At 54.3% G+C, this 22062-nt stretch overlaps 2 protein-coding genes across 2 annotated transcripts; one reads left to right on the plus strand and one right to left on the minus strand.

Moving 5' to 3' along the window:
- The first annotated feature begins 10293 nt into the window (after positions 1-10293).
- LOC114816237 (antibacterial peptide PMAP-36-like) lies at positions 10294-12639 on the plus strand. The gene is made up of 4 exons (XM_029078332.2): positions 10294-10472; positions 10752-10859; positions 11863-11943; positions 12283-12639. Exons 1-4 carry the CDS (start codon positions 10338-10340, stop codon positions 12373-12375), a joined length of 417 nt encoding a protein of 138 aa, XP_028934165.1. The 5' UTR covers positions 10294-10337; the 3' UTR covers positions 12376-12639.
- Positions 12640-14343: 1704 nt separating this feature from the next.
- LOC100081342 (cathelicidin-6-like) lies at positions 14344-19739 on the minus strand. The gene is made up of 5 exons (XM_029078000.1): positions 19716-19739; positions 17051-17329; positions 16413-16523; positions 15364-15447; positions 14344-14551 (listed from the first exon to the last, which is right to left on the minus strand). The coding sequence occupies exons 1-5, from the start codon at positions 19722-19724 to the stop codon at positions 14441-14443; spliced, it is 594 nt and encodes a 197-aa protein (XP_028933833.1). The 5' UTR covers positions 19725-19739; the 3' UTR covers positions 14344-14440.
- Between the last annotated feature and the right edge of the window lie 2323 nt (positions 19740-22062).

Raw genomic sequence — 22062 nt, forward strand, 5'->3', positions numbered from 1 at the left:
CGGGCCCGGGCCGCCTATTTGGCGCCAAACCGCAGCCGTCAATCACCCGCCGCGGGCCCCGCCCCCTCTCCCTGAATGGCAGCCCCGCCCCCCTCCCGAGGGCCCCCCCCCCCACGCCTCCGCCGGACGTGACGTCACGCCGGGCCGCGTCGCCCCCTGGGAGTTGTAGTCCGCCCGGCCACCACGTTCATTCATTCGTTCATTCATTCATTCATTCATTCATTCATTCATTCGGGAAGCGGCGTGGCTCGGCGGCCAGAGGCCGGCCTTGGGAGTCCGAGGTCCCGGGTTCGAATCCCGGCTCGGCCACCTGTCAGCTGCGTGAGAGAAGCGACTCGCTTCTCTGGGCCTCGGTGACCTCATCTGGAAAATGGGGATGAAGACGGGGAGCCGCACGCGGGACAATAATAATAATAGGGGTGGTAGTTGTTAAGGGCCCACTATGTGCCAAGCACCGTTCTAAGCGCTGGGGGTGGGGGGGAGACGAGGCGATCGGGTTGTCCCACGGGAGGCTCGCAGTCTTCATCCCCATTGGACAGATGAGGGAACTGAGGCCCAGAGAAGTGAAGGGACAAGAAGTGAAGCGACTCGCCCACAGTCACACAGCTGACAAGTGGCAGAGCCGGGATTCGAACCCGTGACCTTGACGTGATTAGACCGCGAGCCCGTCAGAGGGCAGGGACCGTCTCTGTCTGTTACCGATTCGTCCATTCCGAGCGCTTAGTCCAGTGCTCTGCACATAGTAAGCGCTCAATAAATACTATCGAATGGATGAACAGATAGAGACCATCCCTGCCCAGTGACGGGCTCACGGTCGAATCGTAAGCGCTCAATAAGTGCTCTGCTGGACTCAGCGCTTAGTCCATCGATTGATCGATCGGTCGAGGGTGTTGGAGAGACTCAGAGGCTGGGGACTTGGAGGACTGGCTTGTCCGGTCGGCTGGCCGGCACCTCAGACTGCAATAGTATTTATGGAGCGTTTACTATGTGCGGAGCGCTGTATTAAGCGCTTGGACTTCACATTTGGACTCGTTCGGAGTGTGAGCCCAACGTAGGGCGGGGATGGTCTCTACCTGTGGCCGAACTGTACGTTCCAAGCGCTTAATACTGTGTTCTGCACATAGTAAGCGCTCGATAAATGCGATGGAATGAACATGGCCAAACTGGGCGCCTCATCTGCCCAGCGTGGCCTGGTGGAAAGAGCCTGGGCCCGGGAGACAGAGAGCCAGGGTTCATTCATTCAATAATATTCATTCGATATTCATTCAATAGTATTTATTGAGCGCTTACTATGTGCAGAACACTCTACTAAGTGCTTGGAATATATAATTCAGTCAGTCATTCAATCCGACTTATTAAGCGCTTACTATGTGCCGAGCACTGTACTAAGCGCTTGGGACAGTGCAATACAACAAAAACAGTGTCAATCCCTGCCTACGATGAGCTCACAGCCCGGGGGGAGACAGGCATGGATACAGATAAACAGACTTCGATATTAATAAATAAAATTACAGTAGGCCGTGACCCCTCCAAACCGGGGCTTTCCGACATTCCTCCGAACCGGGGCTTTCCGAGATTCCTCCGGACCAGCGGAGCCCGCCCTACGGATCGCCCCAGCCTCCCCCTCCTCCGAAGCCCCCCTCCCCGCCACTCCCGCCTCCCCGAGAAGCCCCTGCCACTTGCCCGCTGTGTGACCCTGGGTGAGTCACTGCACTTTTCCGTGTCCCAGTTTCCTCCTCTGCAAAATGGGGATTCCGTACCCGTGCTTCCTCATACTTAGAACGTGAGCCTCCGCTGGGGCAGGGACTCTGTGTGACCCTCACTATCTCGTAGCTACCCCAGCACTCAGGTGCTCAGCACAGAGTAAACGCTCAACAGATATCTGAAGTAATTAAATAGCACACCCCCATACAAATGCCCCATCCCTCCTGGCGTGTCCCGCACCCCTTTTCCGTCACCCCACTTCACCACCCCGACGCCCTTTGAAGTGAGATTATGTTGCCTTGGGGAGGCGGGGAGAGGCAGTGAGGGGTCCCAGAATCGTTGAGAGCCTCCGTGGCCACTTTGGCCGGGGAGGCTGGACCGGCCCCGGCTTCCAGACGCTCCCCGGAATGTGTTTGAATGGCTTCGGCGAGCCTAGCTGCTGCCTCGGTCAGTCACCCGCAGTTGGGGGGTGGGGGGCAGAAGAGGAGTCGCAAACGAGAGGCCAGAGACATAGGAGGGGAACCAGGAGCGGACGGCGTCAGCGAAGCCCAAGTCGGAGAATGTTTCCAGAGCCAGCACTGAGGACGTCGGGCTGCAGGGCGGAGGCCTTCCGGGGAAGGCTGAGGGGGCCAACAAGTTCCCTACTGAGAGGTAATATTAATAATGTTGGTATTTGTTAAGCATAGTGGCTAGAGCACGGGCCTGGGAGTCAGGAGGTCGTAGGTTCTAATCCCGACTCCCTCACTTGCCTGCTGTGTGACCTTGGGTGAGTCAGTTCACTTCTCTGGGCCTCAGCGACCTCCTCCGTAAAATGGGGATTGAGATGGTGAACCCCATGTGGGACAGGGACTGGGTCCAGTCCGATTTGCTTGTGTTCACCCCGGCGCTTAGAGGTGTCTGGCACGTAGTTAAGCACTTAACAAATACCATAATAATACCAAATGCCATAATAATACAAATACCGTACCAGCTCTGTTCTAGTGTCCTCTCCCAAGCGCTTAGCACAGTGCTCTGCACACAGTAAGCACTCAATAAATACAGCTGATTGATTGATGTTCCTGAGGAAAGTGACCAAAATCATTTCCCTGAATGTGGACAGAAAGGGCGATTCCCAATACTATGATAATAATAATAATGTTGGTATTTGTTAAGCACTTACTATGTGCGGAGCACCGTTCTAAGCACTGGGATAGATACAGGGTCATCAGGTTGTCCCAAGTGAGGTTCACAGTCTTAATCCCCCTTTTACAGACGAGGTCACTGAGGCACAGAGAAGTTGAGTGACTTGCCCACAGTCACACAGGTGACAAGCGGCAGAGTCGGGATTCGAACCCACGACCTCTGACTCAAGCCCCGGCTCTTTCCACTGAGCCACGCGGCCTCTCTAAGCAAGAGACAACAGGGGGCGCTTGTTCCCTGTTCCTCAGACCAGTGCTTGGCACATAGTCAGCACATAGGTTCCTTATCCAGTGGCTCTGCACACAGTAAGCGCTCAATATGATTAGACTGTAAGCCCGTCAAAGGGCAGGGACCGTCTCCGTTACCGATTTGTCCATTCCTAGCGCTTAGTACGGTGCTCTGCACATAGTAAGCGCTCAATAAATACTATTGAATGAATATGAGCGAATGAATAACAAGCATAATCATGATAATCATAACAGTGCATCTGTTAGACAGCAACATGACCCGGCATCGAAAGGAACAGTTTTTGCTGCTTAGCCACCTCGCCGACTTCCCTGACTCCCGTCCCTCCCCAGCTCCGGTCCACGCTTGGCTCGACGGCCGAGGCTATTTTTCTTCAAATAAAAAAATCCAGCCTCCTTTTCCGCATCTGTAAATGGGGATAAAATGCCTGTTCTCCCTCCTTCTTAAACTGTAATAATAATCACGATGATAATTGTGGTATTCAAGTGCTTACTAAGAGCCGGACACTGTTCTAAGCCCTGGGGTAGATACGAGGTGATAAAAACACGGGTTCTGGCAAAGCTGACTACATCCTGGTGGTGCTCAATAGATCCTGATGATGATGACGGAGGGGGGCACCCCAGCAGTATGAGCGAATGAATGAATGAGACCCCCAAGAGAGAATGCCAGCGGGCACAGGCCCTCCCGCCCTAGGGATCAGTCTTCCCCTCTGAGGTACCTCAGGGACGGGGTTGGGGGAAGGGTCAGGCCGTGCGAGCAGACGTTACCCCAATGCCGCGGGTGTAGAAAACCCACAGCGGAAATAGCGGGCAGGGGTGAGGGTTTGGAGATTTCCACTTCAACCTTTCCTGGCCTTCCTTTCGCCACCCAAAGTCCGGCCCCGGAGCCCGACCAGACACCCCCGCCGCCCTCGTCTCCCAACCGCACACCCTCCAGCTCTCCCCGAGCACCCACATCCCCGACCACTCCCTTGCCCATCTTTTTCCCCCAGTGCCCCTCTCCCTGCCCCGGGACAGGATGGAAAAACGGCAGCTTGGCCTGCTGCTCCTCGGGCTGCTCCTGGCGGTGGAGGCCCTGGCCGGGCCGGTCCCCCCGGAGGGGCTGGACTTTCAGCCGCCGCCCCTGGTGAGTCCTGACCCGGAGGCCCCAAACCCTTCCCTCTCCTGCTGCGGGGCGAGGATCGGGGGGGGGGGTCGGGCCCTGTGGGGAGCAGGAGAAAGGGCTCCGCACAGGGGACTACCCAGGTGGGAGGGCAGCGGGGTAATTCCTCGTCTGCCCTGTTTGTCTGGGGACGGGGCGACTTTCCTATGCCCAGACCCCTGGCCTAGAGGTCTCTGATTCTCCCCCCGGGGAGCCCCTCTCCGGAGGAGAGGAAGGGAGGATCGATAAGGGTACGTGGGGGTCCAGGTCTACAGAGCCCACCCCCCAAGCAGGGTTCCTATCAATCAATCAATGGCTTTTATTGCCCACTTACTAATAGCAATAGTTACCGTATTTGTCAACCGCTTACTATGTGCCGGGCACTGTACTAAGCGCGGGGGCGGATACAGGCGAATCGGGTTGTCCCGCGTGGGGCTCACGGTCTCGATCCCCGTTTTCCAGATGAGGTAACTGAGGCCCAGACAAGTGAAGTGACTTGACTAAGGTCTCACGGCAGACGAGCGGCAGGGTCGGGATTAGAACCCACGACTTACTGGCTCCCAGGCCTGTGGTCTCTCCGCCTCCACCACGCTGCTTCTTACTATGTGCAGAGCACCGGCCTACGTACTTGGGAGAGTCCACTAAAACAGAGTTGGTAGCCCCCTTCCCTGTCCACTACGAGCTTACAGTCTAGAGGGGGAGAAAGAAATGAATTTAGATAATTTATAGCTAGGTACATCAGTGCTGTGGGGCTGAGGGTGGGGTGAATTCTATCAATCAATCAATCAGTGGTATTTTTTGAGCGCTTACTGGGTGCAGAGCCCTGTACTAAGCTCTTGGGAGAGTCCAATACAACAGAGTTGTTAGACACATTGCCTGCCCCAAACGAGCTTCCCATCTAGAGGGGGAGACAGACATGAACGTAGATGAATTCCACATAGCAGCACCCCATTTCATTCATTCAGTAGTATTTATTGAGCGCTTACTACGTGCACAGCACTGTACTAGGCGCTTGGAATGTACAACTGGGCAACAGATAGAGACAATCCCTGCCCATTTGCAGAAGTGGGAATCCCCCTGCAGGTGTACGGGGGAGCGAGAGGGAATGCCGGTGACCTGGTCACCAACGGAGTCGCCCTGGTGACCGCCATGGCGGGGAAGGGGATGGGCGAATCCAGCTGGGTTGACCCGCACCTTCTTTTGGTCGTCCCCCACCAGGGGAGGGGACACGCTCTCGGGAGAAGGGCGGGAGCGGGGGCGACTCGATCATGTCCCTCTCCCTCTCCTCTTTTCCCCCAACCTCACCTCCCTTCCAGGTGAGAGCGCCACGGAGAACCTTGCTGTGGGGGAAATCCAAGACTAAGAAGGGGCCGTCTTGGTGGGGGGTCCTGGGAACGGTTTTCTGGAAGGGAGGTTAACCGAGGAGGGGAGTGGGCTCCGGGCCCCAGCCCCGCGGCCCGCAGCCTGGACGTCCAGCCGCCTGAGAACGCAAGCCCCTCGAAGACGGCGTCCGTTTCCCGAGTCCGGTGCCGTTCCCCCCATCGTGACCGCCTCCCCGCCACCAACTTCGCGTGCAGAGGGCGGAGGACCCGCTGTCGGATGAAGGAAGCAGACATCCGAAGGAAGGCCGGGAGCCTTTCCTCCCCGCCGTAGAAGGGTCCCCGGGGCCAGCCCGCCCCTCGCCCCGCCGCCGGCTAATCCCCCTGCAGGTCCCCCCCCCCCCCCGGCAGGCCGCCCGGACCCCTCTCCGCCTCCCCGCGCAACCCCGCTTCCCGCCGCTGCCGGTTGCCGCTTTCTGAAATATAATCGATACTCCCGGTTGTCTTGTAGGGTTTTCGTTTGCGGTCGGAGGTCACGGGGATCCTCTTGGGCCCTGTCCCCGGTCCCTCTGAGTTGTTCCGGCAGGCTGGGGTCTCCGTGGGGGGATGACAGCTCTGAGTTTTGAGAGGCGATCTCCTACGACGACCCCCGCGGCTAGGACCCAACGGCCCCCTTCCTCCGGCAGCTGCAATCCATCGATCGATTACATTTCGGCTGCAATCCATCAATCGGTCATATTTATTGAGCGCTTACCGTGTGCGGGGCACCGTACTAATTGCTTGGGAGAGTATTATTATTATGGCACTTGTTAAGCGCTTACTATGTGCCAAGCACTGTTCCAAGTTAATTAGATTGGATCCGGTCCCTGTCCCACCTGGGGTTCGCAGTCTCAATCCCCACTTTACAGATGAGGTCACCGAGGCCCAGAGTGAAGTGACACGCCCAAGGTCGCCCAGCAGACGGGCGGCAGAGTCGAGATTAGAACCCAGGTCCTTCTGACTCCGAGGCCCACGTTCTACCCACTAAGCCACGCTGCCGAATATCAAATCCTAGCCGAGTTAGACGGGTTTCCGGCCCTCAGAGGGCATTTCGCAAGGGAGCAGGGGTCGGCCGAGTGTGCCCCTCCCCGTTTCCCCGGAGTTTGGGAAGACTGCGGCTCAGAGAGGGCTAGGCGCTTTCCCAAGGTCGCGCAGCCAGTCCGCCGGAGGGGGAGGCGAGAAGCAAACCCCTTTCCCAGGAGGCTCACCCACCCTCAGCCCCCTCAACCCCCCAGGGTGAGGCTGGGGCCCCGCAGAAGGGAAATCAGTCAAACAGTGAGTTCTATTTATTCCCTCCATCACTAATGCTAAGGGAATGGAGGCGGAGAGGAAGCCGGGGCTGGGGATTCAGGGCCTAGAAGCTGGGACCCAGTGGTGCAATTATCAGACCAATCGATCAATTAGTGGTATTTATTGAGCGCTTACCAAGCACTTGGGAGAGCACGATAGAGTCAGCAGGCCAGATCCCTGCCCTCAAGGATCTTTAGAGCTGGTCGGGGAGAGGGCATCCAGACAGTGAGAGTCACTTCATTCATTCTTTTCAATCATATTTACTGAGTACTCACTGTGTGCAGAACACTCAACTAAGCACTTGGGAGAGTACAATACAACAATAAACAGTCACCTTCCCTGCCCACAGTGGGCTCACAGTCTAGAGTGGGGGGACAGACATGAATAAAAATAAATAAAATTTCAGATAGGGACCTAAGTGCCGTGGAGCTGGGCTGGGGGGAGAACAAAGAGAGCGAGCCAGGGCGACGCACAAGGGAGTGGGAGATGAGGGAAAGCGGGGCTCGGTCTGGGAAGGCCTCTTGGAGGAGGTATTTGTTAAGCGCTTACTATGTGCCAAGCACTGGGGAAGGCACGGGTCAATCAGGTTGGACCCAGTCCTTGTCCCACACGGGGCGCACGGCCTTATTCCCCATTTCACAGATGAGGTAACGTACACAATCCCCCAAATGGCCGTGGCCTGGCAGATGCCCTGGCAGCCTCACCCTGTTGGGTACCCCATGTCCCACTTCCCCACTCGGGACTCCTTTAAAGAAAAAAATCCAAAGCCGCTCTGTCCAGCTTCAGGGATTTCCACCCCTGGTTGAGCAGGGGGCTGTTACCTCATGGCCTTTCCCAGTTTCCCCACCCTTCTTTCCTCGTTGGGCAATCGCCGGCCCCTCGTGGTTCGGCGGGGTCCCCTGGCACCCGGCGGTGCCCCCAGAGCCTCGGGCTTCACCCCCTCGGCTCCCCCTCCTCGTCCCCATCCGAGCCCTCTGCCTCCTCTCACCCCCCGAGATCGGCTACGTCCCTTCGGCCCTCTCACCTGTTCCCTCATCTGTAAAATGGGGATGAAGACCCTGAGCTCTGCGTGGGACCGGGACTGCGTCCAACCTGATTAGGTTGGATCTGCTCCAGCGCTTAGCTCGGTGCCTGGCACATAGAAGCGATTAACGAATACCGTAAAGACAAAGAAAAAAAGCCCAAGATGTCCGACTTGACCTCCGGTAAGCGATGAGTTGTCCAGCTTTAAACGGTCCAGGGAGGCATCCTGCTTTATCGACATTGTGTGAGACGTCCCGCTTTTTCTGCGTCAGGGTTAGCTATCCCACTTTACCCAGAACGGCACAAGAGGTCTCTCTTAGCCCACCACCACAGCTCCCTTTCCGAGAGGGCCATCCGCAACCCCGCACCAACTTCACAATCCACAGAATGCCCTTAAAAAAATCGTATTTTTTGAGCGCTTAATGAGTACGAGGCATTCATTCATTCAATCGTATTTACTGAGTGCTTACTGTGTGCAGAGCACTGGACTAAGCACTTGGGAGAGGACCATAAAACGGACACATTCCCTACCCACAATGAGCTTAGAGTCTAGAGGGGGAGACGGACATTAATATAAATAAATTACAGATAACGTACAAAAGTGCGGTGGGGATGAGGGAGGGGTGATTAAAGGGAGCGAATCAGGGTGATGAGGATGAGAGTAGGAGGAAAGGAAATGAGAACTTTGTCGGAAAGTCCTCCCGGAGGAGATGTGCCTTCAGTAAAACCTTGAACTGGGGGAGAGTAATAATAATAATAATAGTAATAATGACGGTATTTGTTAAGCGCTTACTATGTGCAAAGCACTGTTCTATGCACTGGAGGGGGATACAAGGTGATCAGGTCGTCCCACGTGGGGCTCACAGTCTTAATCCCCATTTTCCAGATGAGGGAACTGAGGCACAGAGAAGTGACTTGCCCGAGGTCACACAGACGACAGGTGGCAGAGCCAGGATTCGAACCCATCACCTCTGACTCCCAAGCCCGGGCTCTTTCCACTGAGCCACGAGAGTAATTGTCTGTATTAAGCGCTTGGGACAGAGATGGTAGAGGTGCTCAGTGACCACAGCACTGATCTTACAGTCTAGAGGAGAGATATGTACATATGTCCATATCTGTAATTTATTCATAATAATAATGATGGCATTTATTAAGGGCTTACTATGTGCCAGACGCCACACTAAGCGCGGGGGTGGTTACAAGCAAAACGAGTCGGGCAGGGTCCCCGTCCCACATGGGCTCACAGTCTCGACCCCCATTTTCCAGATGAGGCAACTGAGGCCCAGAGAAGTGAAGTGACTTGTCCCAGGCCACACAGCGGACAAATGGCAGATTCGGGATTAGAACCCACGACCTTCCGACTCCCAGGCCTGTGCGCTATCCACTACAGCATGCTGTACAAGAGAAGCAGCATGTCTCAGTGGAAAGAGTCCGGGCTTGGGAGTCAGAGGTCATGGGTTCGGATGCCGGCTCTGCTACTTGGCAGCTGTGTGACTCTGGGCAAGTCACTAAACTTCTCTGGGACTCAGTTCTGTAAAACGGGGATGAAGACTGTGAGCCCCACGTGGGACAACCTGATTACCCTGTATCTACCCCAGCGCTTAAAACAGTGCTCGGCACATAGTAAGCGCTTAACAAATACCAACATTATTAACATTATTGACAAATGCCAACATTATTATTATTATTATTACTTGTCAGCTGTGTGACTGTGGGCAACTCACTTCACTTCTCTGGGCCTCAGTTCCGTCATCTGGAAAATGGGGATTAACTGTGAGACCCACGTGGGACAACCCGATGACCCTGTATCTACCCCAGCGCTTAGAGCAGTGCTCTGTCCATAGTGAGTGCTTAACGAATACCAACATTCTCATTATCTCTCTGTGCAGAATCCGTGACCCAACCAGACTTTAAACCTAGCAGCTTCCCATTCGCAGTCCAACGTCTTATCCATTATAGCACAGACCCGGGGCCGTAGGAGGCCAACCCCTGGTGGGGGTAGGGGTCCGGGGCGGGTGGCGGGACCGAGGGTGGGTTGAGTAAGAGCGGGGGGCGACTTGGCGGGCTAATTCTGGTCCTGTGTCCCAAGCCCTCGGGAGGGGAAGCATTACCACAGTCCCTCACGATTACCTCTTCCTCCCCATCCCGCCGACCCCTGTGATCTCCTCCGGTCCCAGCGGCGGGGACGGGCAGTGGAGACGCCAGGCCGGAGGGGTGAGGAAGGAAGAGGAAGGGTCGGTTGTGCCATCGAAACCGCTTACACAAGTCGGCGAGGCGGAGGGAGAGGCCCCGAGGCGGGGGGACCACCGGGGTGGTTAAAGGCCAGGGAGCGGGGTCCCCGGGCCCGGAGAGATGCAGGGGGGCTGGACGGTGTTGCTGCTGGGGCTGGCCGGGGCCATGCCCCGGGCCACGGCGCAGACCCAAGGCCTGAGCCACGCCGAGGCCCTGGCCATCGCCGTCGACAACTACAACCAGGACTCGGCCGAGGAGAACGTGTTCCGGCTCCTGTCGGCTGAGCCCCGGCCCGAGTGGGTGAGTCCGGAGTCCCAGGGCGGAGGGGAGGGCCTGGGTGGCCCTCCGGACCCCCCGGCCTCCCCTGCCCGGCCCGTGTTCTCTCCCGGGTGCTTAGTGCAGTGCCCGGCACACAGTAAGCGCTCAATAAATATGATTCCGGCCGACCGCTGACCTTCCTTACCGACTGGGCGTTGCGGGGAGGGGGCGGGAGGGCAGACCGAGGCAGCGCCGAGCCCGGCCCGTAGCGGGGGGAGGATGTGGTTGGCCCTTTCCCCCCATTCCGGTCTGTCTCCCCAGGACGCGGACTTGGGGACCCCACAGGTCCTGAACTTCACCATCCAGGAGACGGTGTGTCCCAAGGCGGAGAGCCCCACCCCGGAGCGGTGCGACTTCAAAGCCGATGGGGTAAGTGTGTTCCCTCTCCCCTGCCGGACAGTCGCTCCCCAGCTGAGCGGCGCGGCTTAGTCGACGGAGCCTGGGGCTGGGAGTCAGAAGGACCTGGGTTCTAATCCAGGCTCCGCCGCGTGCCTGCCGTGTGACCTTGAGCAAATCGCTTCACTTCTCTGTGCCTCAGTCACCTCATCTGTAAAATGGGGATTGAGAGTGTGGCCCCCGTGGGAGAGGGACCGTGTCCAACCTCATTAACTTGTAACTACCCCAGCGCTTAGAACAGTGCTTGGCACATAGTAAGTGCTTAACAAACGCCATAATTATTGTTATTATTATTTTAATGGTTTTAAGCACTTACCGGTGCCAGACACTGTACTAAGAGTTGGGGTGGATGGAAGATAATCAGGTTGGACGCAGTCCACGTCTCACGTGAGGCTCGGTCTCGATCCCCGTTTTATAGATGAGGGAACTGAGGGGACAGAGAAGTGAAGTGGCTTTTTTTTAATGGTGTTTAAGCTCATACTATGTGCCGAGCACTATATTATTGATTCATTCATTCATCAGTAGTATTTATTGAGCGCTTACTATGTGCAGAGCACTGTACTAAGCGCTTGGAATGTACAAATCGGTAACAGATAGAGACGGTCCCTGCCCTTTGACGGGCTTACGGTCTAATCGGACACTACGGGAAATGATGGATTATAGGACATATTAAACACCGGTGTAGATAGAAGCTAATCAGGTTGGACACAGTCCATGTCGCACCTGAGCTGTACAGTCTCAATCCCCATTTTACAGAGTAGTAAAGTGACTTACCCAAGGTCACACAACAGACAAGTAGCAGAGCCAGGATTAGAACCCAGATCGATGGAGAGCAGGAAGCAAATCACTCTCGGTGGTGCGGGGACACACACACACACATTTTTCCAGTCCCCGCCCCGCTCCGAGAGACCCTCGTGAGGTTGAGGGGGGGAGTCTGGGCCTCTTCTCCTCCCGTCCTAAACCTCTCCTTCCGCAGCTGGTGAAAGACTGTCTGGGCTCGATCTCCACTGGAGGGGGACCTCCGGCTGTGGTTGTCACGTGTGAGCCCAAGGATGGGGTGAGTTTCTCCTTGGGGAATCCGGGGTCACGCCCCCCTCCCTTTCCGGGGCCCACCCCTGCTGCCATGACGGCAGGCCTGCCTGGATACCCGGGGGTCTACGCCTGGAGTCTGCAGGGGAAGGCAGCCAGTCTCCCTCCCCCCGGGGCGGGGTAGGTGGGAGAGGTCAGCGGGGGGGTGAAGGAGGTGAAGACTAGAGGTTCCCGTGAGGAAGTCCCGTGGGAAATGGGCCGTGGCGTCGGCCCTCCCTCAGCTCCCAAGCTTCCCCCTGCTCCGGTCCCTGCCGCGCCACCGATCCGACCTCTGATCACCGGTCTTGCCTTCCCCCCAACCCCACAGCCCACCCGCACCAAGAGGATATTCCGCAAAATAATGAGGCGGCTCCGGAGGTCCAAATGGACCATCGAGATCAGAGGTAAAGTGGAAATCTGAGGACCCAGGGAGCCCGGCCGGGTCCCTCTCTCCTTCAGGACCCAGAAGAGGGGGCACCCAGCCCCGGTGCCCACCGTCGTCCTGCCTCCCCCTCTGCAGACCTTCGGAGAGCTTTCACCCCGAGCTCCGGGCTGGGCCACCCCTTCCCCCGGCCTAGCCAGCTCGGGGAGACCGTGATCCTTGAGAACGACTGGGGGGTGGAGGGAAGGAAAGAAATCAGGCTATGGGGCAATCTGAATCGGGAATAAAAATTTAAGCACGGCACAGGTCTGAGCCTTCTTTGGTTGGGGAGGGGGGCTAGGGGCTTCCGCTTCCAGCTTTCGCCGCCAGATTTGGGTCAGGGGGAAATCCCCGGGAACACGCCAGGCTTTAGTCCTCCGCTCCCAGATGGAACACGCCGAGATGAGGTGGATGATGATGGACTTGGCTCACTTACTACGTGCCAAGCACCGTTCTAAGCGCTGGGGTAGTTACAGGTTAATGAGGTTGGACACGGTCCCCGTCCCACAGGGGGCCTCACACTCTTAATCCCCATTTTACAGATGAGGTGACTGAGGCACAGAGAAGTGAAGCGATTTGTTCAAGGTCACACAGCAGGCATGCGGCGGAGCCGGGATTAGAACCTATCTTCAGCTCCCCTGCACTTGGGGCCCTGTCTATAGCTAATCTCTCTATATTAATATCTGTCTCCCCCTCGAGACTGTAAGCTCCTGGTGGGCAGGGAACCTATCACCCCGGTTGCATTATAGTCTCCCGAGAGCTTAGCGGAGCGCTCTGGACACAGTAAGCGCTCGATAAAGCCCATCGAGCGATTGACAGATCGATTTGCTCTGCCTCCGGTCCCCTGCCAGTGACTCGCCCACTGCTCCAAGCGTTCCCGGTTTGGGGGGCGGTGGGGGGCGGGGTGGGTTCCTCTTTCTGTGGCTTCCCCTTCTCTACCCCCCAGCTGAGGCCCAGACTCCAATCAATCAATCAATGGTACTTATTGAGCACTTACTTTGTGCAGAGCACTGTACTAGGTGCTTGGGAGAGTCCCAGATTGATCGATTGATTACAATATTACAGTCAATAGAGATGTTCCCTCTCCACAAGGAGTTCAGCCCCTGAATGCCCCAGACCGAATCCCAAGGTGGGGCAGAGAAGGATCGGTCCCTTTGGGGAGGTGAAGGGGCTTTTTCTTCATGATACTTGTTAAGCGCTTACTATGTGCCAGGCAACGTATTAAGCGCTGGGCGGGGGATGCAAGCCAGTTGGCTTGGACAAAATCTCCGGCCCACGTGGGCCTCGCAGTCTTAAACCCCATTTCACAGATGAGGAAACTCAGAGAAGTGGAGTGACTAGCCCAAGGTCACACAGCAGACAAGTGGCAGAGGCAGGATTAGAACCCAGGTCCTTCTGATTCCCAAGTCCACGCTTTATCCACCATGACAGTGTCTCAACCCTTAGTACACCCAAACTAAGTGTGAGTGCTCAACAAATACCATCATTATTATTATTATCATTCACTAGGTCACGCTGCTCCTCCATGCAAGGCAGCTGAGGGTGACCCTGGGGAGTCAAAAAGTCATGGGTTCTAATCCCGACTCTGTCACTCTGTCTGCCGTGTGACCTTGGGCAAGTCACTTCACTTCTCTGTGCCTCGGTTGCCTCATCTGTAAAATGGGGACTGAGTCTGTGAGCCCCACGTGGGACTGTGTCCAACCCGACTGGCTTGTAGCCACCCCCTTGGTCAGTACGGTGCCTGGAACATAGTAAGTGCTTAACAGATATCATAATTGTTATTATTAATTATTATTAGGGGTGGGGATCAGCCCCAGGAGAGCAGCACTGGGCCTTCAGAGGGGCGAACCTTGCGCTCTGAGAGAGCAGGGAAGAGGCCGTCCCGGGAGGGAGCCCAGTGGATCACCCAGAATCCAGACCCCAGTGGTCCCAGGGGAAGGGGAAATAAGGCGAAGCAGACCAAACGCGGGACAGATGAACAGAAAATTTATTTCCCGGAGACACGGAGGCGGCCGGCTGCGGAGAGGGGGACCCCCGAAGGCCTCTCCAGGATCAGGGACGCCCCTCAGAAGTCTTTGCTCACTTGGAAGTAACGAGGGGATTTCGGGAGAAATTTTTTCAACTTTTTTTTGAGCTTCCTCAGAGTCTTCCGGAGTCCTCGCCTGACGCGGATGGGCTGGGGGAGGAAGCAGAGAGGGACACTGTCTGTTGATGTGCTGCGCTCTTCCAAGCGCTTAGTACAGCGCTCTGCACACAGCGAGCGCTCAACAGATACGGTCGACTAAATGAATGAATGAGCAGGGGTCAGGAGGAGCTCCGGGCGGGGGAGCGAGGGGGATGCCGCTAACAGAGAAGCAGCGCGGCCTAGTTGAGTTCTGGGAGTCCAAGGATCTGGGTTCCGATCCTGGCTCCGCCGCTTACCTGCTGTGTGACTTTGGGCAAGTCCTTTCACTACTCAATGCGCAGTCACCTCATCCGTCAAACGGGGATGAAGATTCATTCGATAGTATTTATCGAGCGCTTACTATGGGCAGAGCACTGTACTGAGCGCTTGGAATGTACAATATGGCAACGGAGAGAGAGACAATCCCTGCCCATGGACGGGCTTACGGTCTAATCGAGATGTGAGCCCCATGTGGGACGGGCTGTGTTCAACCCGATTATCCTGTATCTATCCCACAGCTTAGTACGGTGTCTGGCACATAATAAGCGCTTCACACATATCACTGTAATTATTATTAGTAGTAGCATTAATAACGATGATGATGATGGCATTTGTTAAGCGCTTACTACGTGCCAGAAACTGTACTAAGCGCTGGGGTGGACGCAGGGAAATCGAGTTATTATTATTAAGGAGCTGGGCCAATGCAGAGAGATTCCACCCCCCCCCCCCAAACCCAGCTCCAGAGGGACCCTCTCCTCCTTCGATTTCCACGGTGGAGACCCCGGGGGAAGACAGCTCCACCCCCCTCAGCCCCCCAAACTCACCTGGGCATCCTGAGGCTCACACGTGATGACCCCCACGGCCGCTCCGGGTACAGCCGAGGCAGAACCCCAACACTCCCTCACCAGCTGCAGGGGGGAGAGGAAGGGGACTCTCAGGTTGGGGGGGAAGGGTGCCGGGGGGCACCTGGGGCTGGGGGGGGATGGCCTTGGCAGCTGGGTCGCCGTGCAGCTTCCCCAGCCTGTATTTACTGAGCGCCCCCTGAGTGCCAGTGGCTTAACCGGAAAGAGTCCGGGCTTGGGAGTCACCGGGCGTTGGGTTCTAATCCCGGCTCCGCCACTTGGCTGCTGTGTGACCTTGGGCAAGCCACTTCACCTCTCTGGGCCTCAGTTACCTCGTCTGTAAAATGGCGATTAAGACTGTGAGCCCCATGTGGGACAACCTGATGACCCTGTATCTATCCCAGCACTTAGAACAGTGCTTGGCATATAGTAAGCACTTAATAAATACCATAATTATAGTGGCGTAAAGTAATGCATAACAAATGCCATAATTATTATTATTTAGCTTCTCTGTGCTTCAGTTACCTCATCTGTAAAACGGGGATTAAGACTGTGGGCCCGATGAGGGACCACCTGATCACTTCGTAGCTACCCCAGTGCTTAGAACAGTGCTTTGCACAGAGTAAGCGCTTAAATACCATCATTATTGTTTTTATTTTTCATACATTCAATTGTACTTATTGATCATTAATTCATTCGATCAAATTTATTGAGCCCTCACTGTGTGCAAAGCACTGACTAAGCACTTGGGAGAGTGACAACAGCTCAATAAACAGAAAGATTCCCTGCCCGCAACAAGCTTACAGTCTACAGTCCAAACCCCGCCAACGGGAGCCCTCTCCCTAGGCCCTGGACTGTCCGTCTGCCCAGGGGGTCCGTCTTCTCCCTCCCCCGTTCTCTCTGAACGAAGCCCAGGGCTATGCTGAGGGACCCCGTCGCCCCCAAATCCCTGCCGGACACAGGAGTCAGAAGAGAGTCAGGTGGGCCCTGGGGTGGAGAAAGGGAGCGGAGGGCGGGGGCGGGAGGCTTACCCCATTGGCTTTGAACTCGCACTTTTCCAGGTCAAGGTCCCTGTCCTCCGCCGGACATTCCGTCTCTTTGATGCTGAAGATCAGGGGCTGAGGTTCCTTGGATTTCGGGTCCTGAGGGTGGACTAGATTAGCTCTCCGTCTCGGAGTCCCATTCGACCTGCCAACCTTCTCCCCTCCACCCCTGGGTCACAGACCCAGGAGAACTCGTGTCATCTTCACCCCCCTACACACCCACACATCACCTACGTCCTGCCTCTAACCTGGAACTCCCTCCCTCTTCATATCCGACAGACCATTGCTCTCCCCGCCTTCAGAGCCTTATCAAAAGCCCACCTCCTCCAAGAGCCTTCCCCGACTAAGCCCTCATCTCTCCTTCTCCCACTCCCTTCCGCGTCCCCCTCGTGCTTGGATCTGACCCCTTTTATTCCCCCCACCTAAGCCCCACTGCACTCACGCCCATATCCGTCATTTATTGATTCTATTAATGTCCGCCTCCCCCTCTAGACTGGAAGCTCGCTGCGGGCAGGGAACGGGTCTACCTCTTGTGTTCCATCGTCCCGAGCGCTCGGTACAGTGCTCTGGCACTCCCTAAATAGCCCTGATTGCTTCTCTCTCCACATCGGCCCGCCAGAACTCACCCACTGGGGCTGGGGTTCGGTCAGCAGAAGTCGAAACGCCTTCTCCTCCGCCGAGCCGTCGTTGAAGTTGCTGACGGCGCGGGCCAGGGCCTCTTCGTAGCTCAGGCCCTGGGGCTCCGTGGAGGCCCCCAAAACGGGCTTGGGCAGGTCCGGCAGCAACAGCATCAGTGACAGCAGCACAACGCAGAGACCCTTCATCTTTCTCACTTGCCGCCTCGATCTCCCTGCCAGCCTCCTCTGCCTGGGCCTTTTTATCTCATAGGATCCGGCGGGGAGGGGCTGGGGGGGACACAGGGGTCAGGAAGAGGTCGGGGCCGAAGCCCCTCTCCAGTGCCGGCCCCAGGAGGCAGAGGGGACAGAATGGGAATTTCCACCTCCCTGGTCTCCTGGCGGGTGGGAGAGGCTTTTGGACTATTGCACAAACATCTTTCAACATTTGATTAGAAACGCCAGATTAAGCAGCAAATGCTCCAGACAATCCCTCTTCAGATGCATTCATTCGATCGTATTTATTGAGCGCTTACTTTGTGCAGAACACTGTACTAAGCTCTTGGAAAATACAATTCGGCAACAGATAGAGACAATCCCTGCCCAACGACGGTGTCACGGTCTAAGCCGGGGAGACAAAAAACACCACAAAATAAGTATTCAGGAACTGAAACTGTGAGCGCCACTTGGGACAGGAACTGCGTCCAACTCGATTTGCTTGTACCCTGCCCAGTGCTTAGTACAGTGCCTGGCACATAGTAAGCACTTAACAAATGCCATTATTATTATGACTTTTACAGAAGACACGTCCTCCTCCGAGAAGCCTTCCTTGGTCGGCCTCTTTTCCCCAGCCTTTTCGCCCTCCCTTTTTTTGCCGCCTATGAACCTGGGGTCTGTCTGCGCTTTATTATAATATTGGTATCTGTTAAGCGCTTACTATGTGCTAAGCACTGTACTAAGCCCTGGGGTAGATACAAGGTAATCAGATTGGGGGGCTCACAGTCTTAATCACAGTCATAAATACATTCAATTATATTTATTAAGCGCTTCCTCTTAAATTCATTCAATTGCATTTATTGAGTGCTTACTGTGTGCAAAGCACTGTACTAAGCGCTTGGAAGAGTACAGCATAACAACACACACATTCCTCGCCCACAATGAGCCGTTCAATAAATGCCACTGATTGATCGACTGATCGATAGGCTCCAGCTGCCTAGATTGGGAGAGAGCCAGCAGGCACCATGCCTAGTGGAAAGACCTCGGGACTGAATGTCGAGACCTGGGTTCTAATCCCATCTTGGGCCTGTCTTGTGACCTTAGGCAAGTCACTTAGTCTCTTTGTGCTCCCATCAATCATCACTCAGTCAGAGCATTGTACTGAGGATTTGGGACAATGCAACAGTTATTATTATTACGTGCCGTCAAGTCATTTTCATTTATGAGAAGCAGCGTGGCTCAGTGGAAAGAGCCCGGGCTTGGGAGTCAGAGGTCGTGGGTTCCAATCCCGGCTCCGCCACTTGTCTGCTGTGTGACCTTGGGCAAGTCACTTAACTTCTCTGTGCCTCAGTTACCTCATCTGTAAAAATGGGGATTAAAAAATGTGAGCCCCACGTGAGACAACCTGATTACCTTGTGTCTACCCCAGCGCTTCCTGGGGCAAATCATTTAACTTCTGTGCCTCAGTTCCCTCATCTGTAATTAATATCAACATTAAATAAATTTATAGTATATAATTTAAAGATACATCCATATCTTGATTTCCATGTATATTCCCCTTCTCCTTCTACCCACTGTCTTAGTTACCGTCATTACCAAGCACTTTACTATTTCCCCTCAGCTAAGCCCCCTTTTCCCTCTGCTCCTCCCCCCTTCCTTCCCCTCCCCTCAGCACTGTGCTCGTCCACTAATCTGTATATATTTTGTTTATGAGATGTACATCCCCTTGATTCTATTTACTGCTATTGTTTTTGTCTGTCCGTCTCCCCTGATTAACCTGTAAGCCCGTCAATGGGCAGGGATTGTCTCTATCTGTTGCCGAATTATACATTCCGAGCACTTAGTACAGTGCTCTGCACATAGTAAGCGCTCAATAAATACTACTGAATGAATGAATAGAAGATAATCAGACTGAACCCAGTCCTTTATTCACTAAACCTGTATGAAAAGGAAGAAAGTAATATCCAAAGTAAACATGGCACTTAGTATAGTGCCTGACACACAGTAAGCACTTAATAAATACCACAATTATTATTATTATCATTAGTGGGTAGAGCAAGGTCCTGGGAGTCAGAAGGCTCTACCCCATGTCCGTTGTTTGACCTTGGACAAATCACTTCACTGTGCCTCAGTTATCTCTTCCATAAAATGGAGATCTTGACTGTGAGCCCCATGTGGGACAGGGACTGGGTCCAACCTGATGGCTTTGTATCTACCCCAGCCGTTTAGTATAGGACTTGGCACATAGGAAGGGCTTAACAAATACCTCCACCCCAGAGAGAGAGAGGAACCCACCTGCTGTTGAGTAATTTACTAAACCTGTAAAAAAAGGAGGCGAGTAAAAGCCAAACTCAACTTCCGTCCCTCAAGCCCTAGGGCATCTCCTGTAGAGATCAAGGGTAAGTAATCTAAACTGCAAACCTTTACTCATCTTTAGCAGATAAGAGGAGAGAGAACACACTCTGTTCATTTGCCTGATTCAAAAGGACCCCTCTGGGAGAGCTTAAGTTGAAGCTGTCCTGTTTTGGATGATCTCTGGAGGCAGAGCAGGAAAACCTTCCCAATCACTTCGACAGCCCTCTGCATTCTGCAAGCGCTCAATAAATACCATCGATTGATTAACCGATAACCACAAACACGCTTGAACCAGCTAGAGCATTGTTAGAGAGGATCATCATTAAAGAGCTAGGGCATCAATTCCCACAGACGAGCCCCACCTTCCGAGACTAATTGAAGGCCCATCTCCTCCAAGAGGCCTTCCCTGATTAAGCCCCCCTTTTCCTCTTCTTCCACTCCCTTCTGCATCGCCCTTACACTTGGATTTTCACCCTTTACACACCCCTCACTCAGTCCCAAAGCCCTAAAGTCTTTATCCCTAATTAATTTATATTAATGTCTGCCTTCCCTTCTAGACTGTAAGCTCCTTGAGGGAAGGGAACAGGGCTTGGCACATAGTAAGCACCTCACAAACGGGGCTTACAATAATTCTATTGTATTGTCCTCTCCCGAGCGCTTAGGCCAGTGCTCTGCCCACAGTAAGCGCTCAATAAATAGGATGGATGGATAAAAGGGTCCAGGAAATGAATATCCCTGCAGCTGAGTTTCATTCATTCACTCATTCATTCAGTAGTATCTATTGACTATCTATGAGCAGAACACTGTACTAAGCGCTTGGAATGTACAAATCGGTAACAGATAGAGACAGTCCCTGCCCAATGACGGGCTTACAGTCTAATCGGGGCAGACAGACAGACAAAAACAGTAGCAATAAATAGAATCAAGGGGATGTACATCTCATTAAAACAATAGCAATAAATAGAATCAAGGTGATGTACATCTCATTAACAAAATAAATAGGGTAATCAAAATATATACAAATTGGGTGACAAGGACTGTGTCCGAACTGATTATCCCGAGTCAACCCTAGTGCTTAGTACAGTGTCTGGCACACAGTAAGCACATCGCAAAGAGTACTATGATTATTTCTATCATTATTATTATTAGGACAGAACAAGGAAAAACCACATACGCCTCCACTCTGGGATGGGCGTTCATTCATTCATTCATTCATTCAATAGTATTTATTGAGCGCTTACTATGTGCAGAGCACTGTACTAAGCGCTTGGGATGAACAAGTCGGCAACAGATAGAGACAGTCCATCAGGGGCAGGGAACGTTGGTTCGATTGTGAAGCAGCGTGGCTCAGAGCCGGGGATTGGGAGTCACAGCCCGGGCTTGGGAATCAGAGTGGGAGAGAAGGGAGGCTTTTACAGTGACCTCAGGAGCTGATTTTTCTCAGTCTCCCCCCGGGGCCAGTTTGCTTCCAGGCTCAGAGGACAGTGGGTGCTATCCATCACAGCTTCTATTGCCCCCGCTATAGGTCGTGACCCCCCAGAAAGGTACAAGAAGAAGTGGGCCTCTGCTGCAGCAGGAGGAGGGATTGAGATAAGAATTTCCTGGCAGAGAAGGATGGGAAAGTGGCACGGGTGACTGAAAGAGGTTGTGTAACTCCCTCCCCTGCAGATCCTTAAATACAAGAAAAGACCAGAACCACTCCCACCTCCCTCTCCCCCTTTCCAGCTGTTCCGATGAGGTGGAAAAAATCTCATTTACTGGGCTCGGTCGGCTCAGGAGAGGCCGGGCCCTTGGACAACCCGAGATTGGGAAACTCCGTAGGGTTGTGTCCCGCAGTGTCAGGAACCAAGGTTGTGACTGCTGGCTCACTGGGGTGATGTCATCTTGGCCGGTTCCTGACTTCTGTCCCAGATTCCACCTTCTGCTCCAGCCTCACCAACCTGCTCCCCGATCCCTGCCCTTTTTTTATTCATTCATTCATTCATATTTATTAAGCGCTTACTGTATGCAGAGCACTGTACTAAGCGCTTGGCAAAGTACAGTACAGCAATAAAGAGTAACAATCCCTGCCCACAACGAGTTCACCCTCTGAAGTGGGGAGACAGACGTCAATACAAGTAAATAGACATCAATATAAATAAATAAAATTACAGATAAATACATAAGTGCTGTGCGGCAGGGAAGGGGGAAGAGCAAAGGGAAGAGCCAAGAGCGAGTCACTGTGATGCAGAAGGGAGTAGGAGATGAGGAAAAGCGGGGCTTAGTTGGGGAAGGCCTCTTGGAGGAAATGGGCCTTCTGTAAGGCTCTGAAGGCGGGGAGAGTCATTGCCTGGTGGATTTGAGGAGGGAGGGGTTCCAGGCCAGAGGCAGGACGTGGGTCAGGGGTCCGTGGCGAATAGGGGAGATTGAGGGACAGAGAGCTTACAGCGCAGAGCACTGTACTAAGAGTTTGG

This window comes from Ornithorhynchus anatinus, chromosome 13, assembly GCF_004115215.2.
Source record: "Ornithorhynchus anatinus isolate Pmale09 chromosome 13, mOrnAna1.pri.v4, whole genome shotgun sequence".
NCBI classification, from domain to species: domain Eukaryota; kingdom Metazoa; phylum Chordata; class Mammalia; order Monotremata; family Ornithorhynchidae; genus Ornithorhynchus; species Ornithorhynchus anatinus.

What these genes read in the sequence shown, in the direction of transcription:
- LOC114816237 (XM_029078332.2), top strand. Translation starts at nt 10,338, where the DNA reads ATGCCCCGGGCCACGGCGCAGACCCAAGGCCTGAGCCACGCCGAGGCC. An exon ending in GCGACTTCAAAGCCGATGGG is followed by an intron (nt 10,860 to 11,862) that starts GTAAGTGTGTTC and finishes CTCCTTCCGCAG; the next exon opens with CTGGTGAAAGACTGTCTGGG. An exon ending in CGTGTGAGCCCAAGGATGGG is followed by an intron (nt 11,944 to 12,282) that starts GTGAGTTTCTCC and finishes CCAACCCCACAG; the next exon opens with CCCACCCGCACCAAGAGGAT.
- LOC100081342 (XM_029078000.1), bottom strand. An exon ending in GCGAGTTCAAAGCCAATGGG is followed by an intron (nt 15,448 to 16,412) that starts GTAAGCCTCCCG and finishes TCCCCCCTGCAG; the next exon opens with CTGGTGAGGGAGTGTTGGGG. An exon ending in GTGAGCCTCAGGATGCCCAG is followed by an intron (nt 14,552 to 15,363) that starts GTGAGTTTGGGG and finishes TTCCTCCCCCAG; the next exon opens with CCCATCCGCGTCAGGCGAGG.